General features: G+C 45.5%; 1 protein-coding gene across 1 annotated transcript in view; it reads left to right on the forward strand.

The window, feature by feature from the left end:
* The first annotated feature begins 350 nt into the window (after positions 1–350).
* VASH1 (vasohibin 1) overlaps positions 351–14,177 on the forward strand; it is a 34,845-nt gene continuing 21,018 nt past the window's right edge. The window contains exons 1-3 of the mRNA XM_036736105.1: positions 351–2,233; positions 11,072–11,160; positions 12,498–12,554. Coding sequence (XP_036592000.1) covers positions 1,949–2,233; positions 11,072–11,160; positions 12,498–12,554 — 431 coding nt within the window. The 5' untranslated portion in view covers positions 351–1,948. The remainder of the gene's footprint in view (positions 2,234–11,071; positions 11,161–12,497; positions 12,555–14,177) is intronic.

Raw genomic sequence — 14,177 nt, forward strand, 5'->3', positions numbered from 1 at the left:
GGCTTCTCCAGACCTCAGTTTCCTCACCCATAAAAAGATGACTAGGCTGACCGCCTTATAGTACCAAGATGTTCCGCTAATTCTCCCCCCTTGTTATTGTCCTTGGCCAACTTCCTCCGCTTGGTCTGAAAGTCCCAGGTAAATTCCCAGATCGGCGGCGTCAGAAAAAAGGGAAGCGTCTGCAGCTCCGAAACAACTTCGGGGCTGAAGGGGCCGGAGTGGGGGAGTCTGCTGGCCCTTTAAAGGGGGGAACAGGGAACGCATGCGCACGGAGTGCCAGGGCTGGAGACAGAGACACCGGGCGGAGTCTGGAGTCGGGAGGGCGGCGGGGGTGGGGGGGAGGAGCAGCTGGGGTACGCCGCGGCGGCTTTGCCCTTGTTCCCAGAGGCTGCGACGGCAGTGGCACTGGCAGCGGCGTTCAGGCCATAGAGGACGCAATGGGCATATGAGCTCCCATCCCCTCCTGCAGCACCCCATGGACTGCCAGGGACCCGGGAGCCGCTTCGCTCCCTCCCGGGGCTTTGTGGCTAGCCTCTGGCAACATCCGCCGGCTGCTGCAGCTGGAGCCTGAGTCTCCCTTTGCAACCCTACCCCCACCTCCCTTCTTCCCTTCTGTCCTTCTCTCTCCACCCCTTTGCCCAGCAAGTAGGAGCCTGAGCCCCTCCTGCGCGTCCACCACCCTGCCCTGCACCCGAAGCATCCTTCCCTCCCTTTCCTCTCCCTTCCACTCTCTCGGTGACCGCGGGCATCGCCTCCCGCCGCCTCCCATGCTGCATCCAGCCCCGGGCGGCGCCCCAGTGGCCGCAGCTCGGAGCTTGGTGACCTCAGCCGGGCTCTCAGTCTGGCCCCCTTCACCCTGCTTGAGCCCTGCTAGTTGAGTTGGGGCAAGGGACTTGTATAGGAGAATCTTTGGTATGGCATCGGTGGGGGAGCCCGGCACTGTGAAGTCACCAACCTCCCGCTAGCAGAGGAAGGGTGGAAACAAGAAGGGTCTTCTTTATATTGCCTTATCTCCTTCTCTGCCCTATCACCCTCCCCCGTTACTTCCCTCTTTCCTCTTAAAAAAAAAAAAAATTGTAATTCCCACCGCTGTGGGTTCTGTTGCTGTCTTGGGAGGGGTGAAGAGGCAGCGAGCGGTGGTACCGGAGACAAAGACCACTTTGTAAAGGTAGTTGGACCGGGTGGGATGTGTGTTTGCCCGTCCCTTGCCCCTTGTGGTGCCCACGTCTCTGTAAGGTACAGCCGTGTATCCACTCTTTGCTATCCATCCCCACAGGGAAATAGCCAGTCCCCCCTACCCTCCCTTCCTTTCTCGGCCCTTCCTCTCCCCCACCCCCCTCCGCTCAGTCCCGTCTCTTTCGGAAAAAAGCTGCCAGCAGATAGTCTGTTCCCGAAGCCGACTGGTCCGTGAGAGCCTTGGTCCCTCGGGCTAACGTCGTCTTGTGTGCCTTGTGGAGGAATTTATTCTTCCTGAAGCTGGAACTGAGGGGCACTAAGTCGGTGTGCACGGACGTGCCTTGCCCTCTCCTTTTGAAGCTGATCTGAGCTGTCAGGCTTCTGGCCCGTTAGACTTTTCTTTAACCCCGGGCTTCTGTCATTGTTCTTCCAGAGAGCTTTGGGCTGTACGGACTGTCTGTGTTTGTGTGCAGGCCTCTCAGGCTATGTTGTTTTCTTTTTAACAAATCCAAGTATTACTGCAAGGTTGATCCTAGACAACCAAGAACCTTTCTGCCCTGGGGAGTACCCTGATATTGCACTGATTCTATCTTTTTTAAAAATTATTGTTTTATTATAAATGAACCACACCCTGATTTCTTAAAGGGGCCCTACACTCTGGTGGGTCATGTGTTGTCTCTCTGGCAGCGAGTGAGTCAATTCATTCGGTAGTTTCCTGTGAACTACCTAATTTTCCTTTTCTGGAAACATTATTTTTTCTGAAGAGTTTGGGATGCCTGGGGGAAAAAAAGTGGGCCCTAGTGGCAGTGGTGCCATTGCTGCTTCTGGGGTCAGGAGATCTGAAACCAGTGAAGGGGCCTCAGCACAGAGGGAAGAAGAGCAAGAGGAAGAAGGGGATGAAGACCTCCGAGATGGAGGTGTCCCCTTCTTTGTTAACCGGGGTGGGCTGCCTGTGGATGAGGCCACCTGGGAGAGGATGTGGAGACACGTGGCCAAAATTCATCCTGATGGAGAGAAGGTGGCACAGAGGATCCGTGGGGCCACAGACCTGCCCAAGGTGAGTCAGTGTGGGAGTCTTTCTGAGTGGGAGCTAAAGGGTCATGTGGGGTCCTTGAACTTCACAGACCCAAAGGCTGTGAAACCTGAGCCAAATGCACGCATAAAAAGAGTAACTGGTGATTTGAAGGACTGAAAGAGGTCCCACCTGTTCAGGAATATCTTCTCTACCAGTGTCTGAAATGTTTGCAGTTTAGATACTTGTTTGAGTTTTAGGCACTATGTTTCCAAAAGGGCCTATTAAAATACACATACATGAATTGGGAGTGATAAGACATTAAGCTCTATAACTCATCCTCCAAACGTGAATTAGTTCAACAGATTAATTTTCTGTAAACTAACCTGGGGTGGGGAGAGGATGAAGAAGAGAAAGGAGAGAGTTTCTTGTCATATAAGTCGACTTCATGTGACTTCTTGTCCAGGGGCGTACAGGGGATTTAGAGTGGTTTAAATGGGTATAGAAAAGTATAGAGATGAGAGGTGTAGTGAATTGTCATGTTTTGAATGGACTAAATGGCCCTTGAGGCTCCTTGCAGAGTTAAAATTCTTTGTTGGTTCTTTAGCCCAGGTCCCTGCAGAACAAGATACAGGCAAGTCCTTTTGGGAGTGAGCAGAAGTTGGGAAAGGTAGCTAGAAAACTGAATAAGCATTCACATGATCACCTGAATTTGGATTACTGAAAGAGGAATGAATGGGGAAAGGAAGAGTCCAGGAGTGGAAGGAATTAAAAATGGACACAAAATAAATTACACCTGTTTGGCCAGATTATGACACCCTGAAAGGCAGACAGCATTGTGTCTAGATTGTGTTGTACTAAATGCCTTGCCTCGTTCAGTCATGTTTTCAGTCGTGGTGTCTGACTCTTCGTGACCCCATTTGTGGTTTTCTTGGCTAGACACTGGAGTGGTTTGTCATTTCCTTCTCTAGGTTATTTTACAGATGAGGAAACTGAGGCAAGCAGGATTAAGTGACTTGACCAGGGTCACACAGCTAGTAAGTGTCTGAGGCCATATTTGAACTCAGGTCTTCTTGATTCAAGGCCTGGTGTTCTACCCACTTTGCCACCAACTAAGTGCCTAGCTCGAGCAAATGAGTTCTGGATAAATGTTCTTTGATGACAAAACTATTGTGAGACCTAGGAAGACCTCTTTCCACCACACACACACACACACACACACACACACACACACACACAGATTATACGATAGAGCACCTGATACGGAAAACTGGTTAGGAAGAGGTCATAGCTGAATGCCTAGCTTTGAATAGGATAACAGAGCCTCATGCATTAAAGGACAGCTGGCATCATCAGAAACATCTGACTGAGGGGTTCTCATCCTTACATAGGTATAGCATAACTATCTAAAGAGACATTCTACCCCCTCAAGTCTGCTGATTGGGAGCCTAGTTTTTGGTAAATGCTTTGGGTCAAGAAGATTTTTTTTCTTTTCTCATATGAGGATTGAGGCCGGGCCACTATGGAAAATCACTGGCCAAGTGGTGTCAATTTACCTGTTGGTTGTAAACTCTGAAAGTGACTTAAACTGAGAAATGGCTCTCTGATAGAGAGATGCTGGTGGACTGGTGACATCTTTTCTCAGGTGTCTTTCATGAGGAAGAGGCCCACATCTGGCCAAAGCATGATTCTGATGAAGCCAAAACCATCCTGATGTATTAGAAAACACTCTAGACTGCAAGACCTGGGTTCTAGTGCTAACTTTATCACTGTGTTGTGAAGTGATTTCTCCGATTTCATACCTGTCTGAGCTTCAGTTTCTTTGTCTGGGAAATGAAGGGCTTGCATTAGATGATCTCTAATACCTTGTATGATTTTAACGTTCTGTGGTTTGTTTTTTTTAGCATACTTCAGTCAATCAACCAAAAAATCATTCCCTACTCTTAAGAAGCTTATGTTCTAATGGGAGAGACAACATATATACATGAGAACATAAAAGATAAGTGACAGTAGATGACTGATAATCTTAGAAGGGGTGGCATTATCCCCCGAAGGGGACCAGTTTCCTGGAGGAGGTAATGCTTAAGGTTAGTCTTAAGGAAAGCCAGTGTTGATGGAGGAAGAGCATTCAAAGCATGGAAAACAGCTGGTGCAAAGACTTGGAGATAGGATATAGAGTGTCATATGTGAGAAAGGATAAGTGGGTTATAATGGCTAGATCACAGATCATCTACAAAGTCAAGCAAGATAAGAAGGGACCCAGTTATAAAGAGCTTAAAGGCTAAAGGACTTTTTCTTTGATATTGGAGATAATAGGGAGCCACTTTAGTTTATTGAGAGGAAAGAAGGTCTGATCATCAGACCTGTGCTTTAGGAGTAGAACCACAGATTCTATTCTCACGTGAGTGACTAAGTTTTGAATAGATTAACCCCAAGCTACATCCTCACTCTAGCTGGCCATTAAGCAGAGGTATAAGTTAGTCACCAAGGGTACTGGGGAATGGAACATGAATATCTTGGCACAAACCCAACACCATCATTGGGAAAATAGTTGTTACCATCAGTTCTATTCAGCAGGTGTTAAAAGTGCATGCCTTGTGCAAGGCATTGCATTAGTCTGGTGATTCACAGATGATGATGAAACAGTCCATACCCACAAGGAGCTTGTCCGTTCCACAGGTAGTTGGCTTCAGATAGAAGAAGGGCAGCACACTGGGTTGTTGGAGTTAATGTTGGGTTGGGTTGGTTGGTTGGTTTTTATTTGGTTTTTGGATGAGAGGCGAAGATAGAGGATTAGGAGGAAGTTTTGGAGAGGTGTTAGAAGGATTTAAATCTCCCCCAACAACTTTTGAGCACAGAAAAGTAGCGCAGCCTGGAGACCAAAGTAAGATTGCCTTAAGTCTGGTTTTGGTGTCCACACTTCCCTCTACCAGAAATAGGCATTTCCTGCCCCATCTCCTAGCCCAAAGGGAACCAGTAATCTAGGTAGTACAGTGGATAAAGCGCTGAGCCTTCAGGAAGATCTAAGTTCAAATCCAACCTCAGATATCCTGGACCAGTCACTTAATCGCTCTCTGCCTGAGTTTGCTCCCCAGTGAAACGGAGGTGACAGTAGCACCTACGCCCAGGGTTGTCGTAAAGCTCAAGTGAGACAGTCATTGTAAAGCATTTAGCACAGTGCCTGTTACACAGTAAGCACTATATAAATGCCGGCTATCTGGGGAAAGCTGGAGAGGGGAAAATGTCAGTTTAGGGGGCTGGATGCTAGTAGTGGTAGAGAAGCAGCCTACTGTAGTGAATTAAGGGCTCTAGAAGATCTAGGTTCAAATCTTGCCTCTTATAACATGCTAGTTATGGAACCATGGGCAAGTCATCTGACTTTTTAGTGTTCTGGGTAACTCTCAAAGACAAGTTATAGAAGAGATGCCAGTCTATAGCTAGCTGCTGATCTGCATTGGTAGGAGTTTTCTTGATGAAATCCGGGGGCAGGGGCTTGAAGTGGTAGCATTACAGACTTTCCACTTGGAATGAGATTAACGTCACAGAATGTTAAAACTGCAAGGGACGTTAGGGATCATTTACCCAATTTCCTCCTCCTCCTCCTACCCACCCCTTCCCCATGTTCTTCCCCTCCTGCTCCTCCTCCTCCTTCTTCATTCTTGTCTTCTAATTCTCCTCCTCCTCTTCTTCTCCTTCTCCATCTGCTTCTCCTTCTTCTCCTTCTCCATCTTCTTCTCTGTCTCCTCCTTTTCCATCTTCTCCTTCTCTTTCCTCTTCTCCTCCTCCTCCTCCTTCTTCTCTTTCTCCTCCTCCTCCTTCTTTCCCTTCTCCTTCTTCTCCATCTTCTCTATCTTCTTCTTCTCCATCTACCTCTCTATCTTTTTCTTCTTTTCCTCCCTCCTCCTCCCCCTCCTTCTCCTTCGTCTTTCCCTCCTCCACCTTCCCCTCCCCCTGCCCCTTCTCTTCCTCTTCTTCCAAATAAAGAAAACAAGGCCCAAAGAAGTTGAGTAACTGACCCAAAGTTACACAGCTAATTAGTGACCAAGCTAGGACTAGAATACCTAACTCCGTGCAGTGCTCAAATAATGATCTTTTACTCATGAAACCCAAATGACTTAATCTAAAAAAGAGCAGCGGACTATCAGGAAATCGGTGTTCATCAGGGCTGGAAGGGACCTTAGAGTTCCAATAGTCCAGTAACCTCATTTGACAAATGAGGCAACTGAGGCCCAGAAAGATAAAGAAATTTGCCCAAGTCCCAAGAGGTATAGGAGATAGCTTTGGTAATGTTCTTCTTACTTTCCCCTCCTGTTTCCCTAATCTTGGTGCCCCCATCTATTTGTTCTATGTTCAAGGGATTTTAAAAGTGCTAATGAATGCAAATGACATTATTAAAAACAAAACAGCACTTAGGTGTATAGATTTAAACTAAATTAGAAAGGGTAACAATATGTAAACAGTGCTTTAACTATTAACTCTAGTTTTATCTTTAAATAAATATAATCTTTTGGAAGTCCCTAGGCCTGCAAAAAATCTCTGGCCCAGCAGTCAATTAGAGGCTATTAGCAGGCTCAAGGTTGTTGCTTCTTCACCCTCATCCTGATCTATCCGTGGGGAAGCATGGGTCTGCTTTCACCATCCAGACATTATCAGGGACAGCCCTGTCAAATTGTGGGGGAAGAGGTTAATGGGAGAGTGTTCTCCAATCTGTAATTCCATCATTCCTTGAGGCTGTTTTTCCCTCTTTCCCTGGTGATAACCCTCCTTCCCCTCCTCATTTCTGTCTCATTTCTTGATCATCATTGACGGTGTCAGAAAATAGAAAGGAAAATAAAATCATAACTGACGTTTACGTAACTGACATTTGAAGTTTGTGAAGGACTTCTAATTATCTCATTTGAACTTCACAATAGCCTTCAGAGGTCTGAGAGTCAAGCGACTCGCCCATGGTAACACAGCTAGTAAGACTCAGAAGTAAGGTATACTTCCTAATGTTCATCAGCTATAAGAAAATGTTTGCCTGAGTCAGTGAGATGGTACTGGTGGGAATCTCTACTGTTTTAGCATCATCCACAGATAGACCTCTGGACCTCTTTACCGTGTGATATTGGAATATAAAAGTCTAGAGGGAGAGTCCTCCTACAGTCAAAATGCATCCAGGAGAACGGGGGACTAGCATAGTTTAGTGAAAAGTGTGTGTGTGTGTGTGTGTGTGTGTGTGTGTGTGTGTCTGAGTCTGTGTCTGTGTCTGTGTATGCACATGCTTTTGATCTTGACTACCTGTCTGCCTTTACAGAAAGTTTGGTGAAGTAGTTCCTGTTTCCCCTTAGGAATTCCTGAGGAATCAACCAACAATCTTACGCAGAGTTCCTTTGGTAGAACTGAAAGGGACCTTAGTGATGATCTAGTCCAATCATCCCCTCTTCTAATCTTTCATTTTCGAGATAAGAAAATAAGTTTCACAAAGGAGAAAAGGCTACTTCCGTCTCATCATCTATAAAATTAGGGAGTTAGACTAGGCAATGTCTAAAATCTGTTCCAACACCAAATCCTTTTGCCTGGCCTGACTCACAGATGTGTTGTAAGAATTAAATGAGATGATGTGTGTGAAAGCATTTTGACAGCTATTAAAAGCAATATAAACATAAAGTGTCGATGGTAATGGTGACGGTGGTAGTGGTGGTAGTGGTGGCCCCTCCTTCTGCCACCTTGCCTTCCCCCATTCCCATTGGATAGGTTGTATTTATTTGGAATGACAAAAGACAGATCCGTGGTGGTCCTTAGCTCACTTGGCATGGGGAAAGGAAGGCCCCAGACCTTCAGCTTTGTTGACTTATGACAGCAGCCGTGTCAGTGAGGAAAGGGAGAAAAGAAAGCAGAAGCTGCTTCTCCCCAGCAGAGATGTCATCTGTTTGGGGAGGCAAATCTGTTGCTAGGGACAACCCAGGCAGGAGGAGCTGCCACAGGGAGGGAACAGGACAGAAGGCCAGTATGGCGACAATAGCTATGGAGCCTCTGCCCTCCTGCATTTCAAAGCTTTTCCATGTGTATCTGTTGGAGGTTGAAGGGAAAGCACTAATCTGCTAACCTCTGTGAGTGTCATGGCTCACTTTCCTTTCTCTGCTAAAGTCTAACCTCTTTCTGGGTAACCCCAGTTATGTAAAGGCCTGTGATGAAGAGAATAACAAAAGCTCACCACCATAGGATGATCTAGGTTCTTTTCTACCCCTATTCTGCTTCCCTTTGTTCTAGATATGTTGGACTCCATCACTCAGCAGTCACTAGCTCTGCTTCTGGGTAGCCACAAGGTCTGGGCTTGAAAATCCAGGAAACCTCCTGGTCTACGGCCTTGGATTTGGCAAAGACAGCGTGATAGAGGAGATGCCCACAACGGCTGGGGCATCATTTGACAAATAGAGGAACCAGGGATACATGGGATGGAATGGGATGACCATTATATTGGTGCAGGGAAACCCCAAAGAGAGATGGGCCTTGTTCCCAGTGTAAGCTACGGCTGGAAATCGGAGTCTCTCAATGGGAAGGGATCTGTCCAGCCAGTCTGTATCCTGTGCCATACTAGTCTTTTTGGTTTAGCCAGAATACCTGGGTTTTGTGGGGCCTCCCCATCTTCTGATTCATTTTTTCCCAGACAAATTATGGGTCTTCAAGATTTGGGGGAGAAGGAGGGGCAATCGCAGAGAGAAGTCATTGACCGCAAATAGTCTCTATTAGTAGAAAGGCTAAGACTTTCATTCCCTGCCTTGCCAAAAGACCTCAGCATGAAATGTGGAATGGGTAAAACCCAGGGAAATTTGGTGGCCAAACCTGACCTAACTTTAACCTTTCCTATTGTGTCTGCTGCACAGTATTTTCCTGTGACTCACACTGAGTCAGTCCTGAGCTTCCAGTGAGCTTCTTCCACACATCAAAAGGACTCATATGCTGTTCTTCCTGTCTTAAATCCAGCATCTGTTTATTCTTAAAATCCTTCCCAGGGGAGATTCCAGGGCTAGAGTAGACCCTTCTGACAAGGGTTCTCTCCCTCTTCCCCACAATACTTAGTGACAGAACCAAGACACTGGAGAAAAATGGATGCAGTCATTGATAGAGCTGGGTGATTTTCCTAGTCGTGGTCTCTGTGGATGCCACGAACCACATCAGTGGCATAATAAGAAGTCTTGCCAAAAAAGAATGTGAAAAGCAGGGATAATCTATATATTTGTTTTTTGAGGCCACAGAAAGACCCGTCTGACCAAAGCACATCTCCTTCCATTTCCCCCATCTCTCAGTCTACTAGGAAATCAAATATTCTCATCATTAGTTATTACTTTGGATTAATGTATCACACCTTCAGAAAACCACTAATATCATTTACTCATGTTACCTGGGAGGGGATAACATATTAATCCATACCCACTGACAGAAGAGCATGATTAGCAGACTGTCATCTGGCACAGGGCAGGTCCCAGACAGCATGCTACATAGAGCAAATACATTTTAATGTCACTCAACTCAAACACAGAACAAATTTCACTTACCCCAGAGGGCAAGAAGGGGGGAAGATGAACTCAATAAGGGAAACTCCACCTACCAATGCAGAGGTAGCCACAGCTTGAGAATTGCCTAAAGCACTGAGGCCAAGTGACTGGCCTGTGGTCCCATAGCTAGTCTGGGTCAAGGGTGGAATTTAGGTGTTTACAACTCCAAGGCTGTCTCTAATCCTCTCTGCTGTGTTGTTCCTCTTGTGCTTTCTGAATCCAGATATTAAATTTCTACAAAATAGCATGAATCTAATAAAAGGTTTTTTTTAAATCCCAGTGAACCAGTTTGAATTGTACCCAAGCATGTTCATTTCTAAAACTATTTAATCAGAACAAAACTGAAATTCAAATATTCTTCAAACCAAGTCAGTGTTTTGTTCCATATGAGTCTCAGTTATTGAGAGCTGAGGTTTGCCCGTGGTAGATAAGTCTGGATATGATGCTATAGGGGAGGGAGGGAGGGAGGGAGGGAGGGAGGGAGGAAGAGCATCTACCGGAGGTGAGGGAGCAGGATGGGAATCAGGAGATAGCACCGAAGGGAAGGTTGTTGTTGTTGTTGCCTGTCCTTCATTCTCAAAGAGTACCATGACACCAGGGAGGTGACGGCAAGACACGCAAGTGAATTGGGTTTAAGTGAGGGACGGCTGTGCAAAGTCACCGGCCTCACTTTTTCCTCCAGGGTCATCTAGCAAGATATAGATCAGGATGACTAGAGATGGCCCCGGATACAGTGAGAGACCTTAGCTTAAAAGCTAAAGTCTTTAACGGGTCTCAGTTCGACTAAAGCAATGCCCATTCAGTGATTAAGGCTAGGTAAGAAATGAGGCAGAGAATGGTCTTTTTAGCTAGTCAAAAAAAAAATCAGTCTGGGAAAGAAAGACCCTTAGGGTCTCTGGCCAAAATAGAAACAATTGGTATTTACATTTACTCTGAGCCAATCTGGGCCCAAACAATGATCAAGTGAGGCTTGGCCTGGGATCTATGGATGGCCAATCAATGGGGACAGAGGGACAGAGAGAGAGAGACAGAGAGAGAGACACAGAGAGAGAGAGAGAGAGAGAGAGACAGAGACAGAGGGACAGAGAGAGAGAGAGAGACACAGAGAGACAGAAAGACAGAGACAGACAGACAGACAGACAGACAGACACAGAAAGAGACAGACGGGGTGGGGAGGAAGGAAGGACAGACAGACTGAAAGAGGAGATTGAGTGGTAGGATGGAAGAGATCAGTTTCATTTGTTTTGTACTTTCTCCCAAAATCAAGCCTGCTTGATTGGAAGGTTTCAAGAACTAAACTTCGTCTCTCATTATGACCAAGATTCTATTTCTTTTGTTTCCCCAGACTCCCATACCAAGTGTGCCTACATTCCAGCCGTCCACATCTATCCCTGAGCGCCTGGAAGCCATACAGCGTTATATCAGGGAGCTGCAGTATCCTTTGCCCCACTGAGTAGTGTGTCTCATGTTCCTTGCCACCCAGGTCTAACCAAAGGAAGGCACCACTGTGTATTGCATTACCCTGAGATGGAAGCTAAGCCCTTGTCAAAGAGGGCATTGGAAAGCAGTTTGTTTTCATCGCATTTTGTTGTGGATTCAATGAGATAATAATTGTAAAGCACTTAACATAGTGCCTGGCATGTAGCAGGTGCTTATTAAGTATTTGTTCCTTTCCCTTTCACCTTGTGGGCCCAGTGGATAAAGTGCTGGGCCTGAAGTCAGAAGACCTGAGTTCAAATCCAGCTTCAGATACTTATTCACTGTGGGACCCTGGGCAAGCTACCTAAACTCTGTTTGCCCATCTTCCTTGTCTTAGCACTTAGCACAGTGCCTGGCACACAATATGCCCTATAAATGTTTGTTCTCTTCCCCTGCCTCTGGGAGAATTAGAATTTTGCATGTCTCCTGAGATATCTTATAAACTCTGGATTCCCTAGTGTTAGGGGAAAAATTGACCATACAGGGGAATTCCTAATTCAGTGCAATTTAAGAAGCATTTATTAAGCTCCGACTGTTTTCCAGTCACTGGGGATCCAAAGAGCTGTATGCTTGTGTGACACATTTTGAAGCTGAATCTACATTATTAACATTTTTCCATCACTTTCTCTAATCTAGACAAAAACAAAACAGTATATCAAGCCCTTATTCATAGCATTTTCAGATTTCTGAGCTGTAAATGCTCATACAACATTTAACAATCAGCTCTGCTGGTTTGAGCTGTCTCCCAGCATACCCCTGGGTACAAAGGAAAAGTAAAACAATTCCTGCCTTCAATGAGCTTACATTCTATTGGAGAGAAACAGCATATACACACTATATTTATAGAAAGTTTGTGTATCAAATATACACAAAGTAACTTTGAGGAATAAAGCACAGACCTAATAGGAAGAGGGGTTAAATAACAAAACGCAGTCTCCAAATGGCAAAATGGAAGGTTAGGAAATAGTGGGAGAGGGATGCCAGAGGGATGTTGTTGGTGTGGATGGTTGTGAGGCAGTAGGGAGTGATGGTCAGAGAAAGGAGCTTTGACTACACTGACTACCACTCAGAATCACCATGGAGTAGAGCCATGGGGCAGTAGATTGTTGTGCCCTTCACAGTAGCAAAGGTAACATTGATTCTACCACTTGGTCCCTGAAAAAGAGGTTTAAAAAGTGAGTTATGCCCATGGCAGAAGGACAGATGTGTCCAAGAGACAATGTGGCATTCCCATCCTTGATTTTTGTTCCCTTCTAGGGGAAGCCAAATGACCCTTAACCTTTTGCCTCCAGGTACAATCACACAGGAACACAGTTCTTTGAAATTAAGAAGAGCAGACCTCTGACTGGGTAAGTGCCGCCTTTCACTGTTCTGATCAGAGCTTTTCCCCACTGAATCGGACAGGAGCTCCACATGCTTCCTGCATTCCTGGGCAGCTGTGCTTTTCAATAGGGATGTATCAGGCCATTCCTGGAGGAATATAAGTTATCCATGGTAAAGGCAAGGTCTTCATACAAATGGAATTAGGTTAAATTGAAAGTCAAGGGCAGCCTTGAAGAGAAAATGAGTCCACAGAAGGGTCATATGCATCCTGAAGTGGAGCCATCTTACCTTCCTGCTTTGGTAGTTTGGAGGATGGGACACTGGGAATGAGATTAAGGGCTAATTAAATTTATCAGGTGATGAAGACATAGAGACGAAAAATCACACACTCCCTGCCCTCAGAGGGATTATACTCTGCAAGATAAAAATGATTAAGCAAATAGGAGACAGAGAGTGGCCTGAAAGACTGGAGGAAGAATGTGTGACTTCTAACTGTGCAGATCAAGTGAAGTTTCATGGAGGAGACAGCACCTGAGTAGGACCTTCAAAGAGTGGAAAGATGTCAAGAGTCCATTCCAGGCAGGTGGGGCAGAAGTGGGAGAGAGAAGAATTAGTGGCTAGAATTTAGAGTAGATGAAGGGTAGAAGTATGCAATACAGCTGGAAAGGCAGCTTGGAGGAAGATTATGAAGACCCTCCAATGCCAGGATAAGGTATTTATATATTATTGGTAGGTAATGAAAATCAACATGTGCCTTAGGAGTGCAGACACACACACACACACACACACACACACACACAAACACACGTATGTATATATCAGATCTTTTTTTAAAATAGCTCAATGGAGAAGCTACCTCCTCTAGTCTTCTTCCTAGAGCACTATCCAGAAGCTAGGCTGAGGGACAAGGAACAGTCTTCCTATGCCCTAGCGGGTTCTTAATCTATGATCTGTGAACTTTATTTTAGCATTTTGATGATTGAATTTCAATATAATTGTCTTTGTAATACTTTTGCAAAAATCCTTTTTTACTTTATTTTATGCTTTTGAAAACATTGTTCTGAGAAGGGCATGAGCTTCACTAGACTATAGAAAGGGTCCCTATCCCAAAAAATGGGTAAGAACTCCTATTCTAAAAGGAATTAGAATCCATTTGACAGAGTCTATGCTTGCCTACCTTTTCCTCCCCTCCATTTCTTCTTCACCTCCAAATACCTAATGAGAGGCTGGTACCCAGTGAGGACACCCTGGAGAAGATTTCAAGATTGCTACCTATTATGAATAGGCTCGTTTGTCATTTCTCAGTGAATTACCTGATAAGAGCTGAAAAATGCCTTGTTCCCTTCTTTTTATTTTTGCTTTTTGGCAGGGCAATTGGGGTTAAGTGACTTGCCCAAGGTCACACATGTGTCAAGTGTCTGAGGCCAGATTTGAACTCAGATCCTCCTGACTCCAGGGCCAGTGCTCTACTCACTGTGCCACCTAGCTGCCCCCATTCCCTTCTTTTGTGAAAGGAATAGTTTGAGTCTGGGTTCCCAGGGGCCTACTATGATGAGATAGGTCTGCTGTACTGGAAGAAGGGTTCCAAGTTGCTTTGGAACTAAAATCTAATAAAGCCCCATGAATTCCAAACACGAGAGCCTAGGAAC

This window comes from Trichosurus vulpecula, chromosome 8, assembly GCF_011100635.1.
Source record: "Trichosurus vulpecula isolate mTriVul1 chromosome 8, mTriVul1.pri, whole genome shotgun sequence".
Lineage (NCBI taxonomy): Eukaryota > Metazoa > Chordata > Mammalia > Diprotodontia > Phalangeridae > Trichosurus > Trichosurus vulpecula.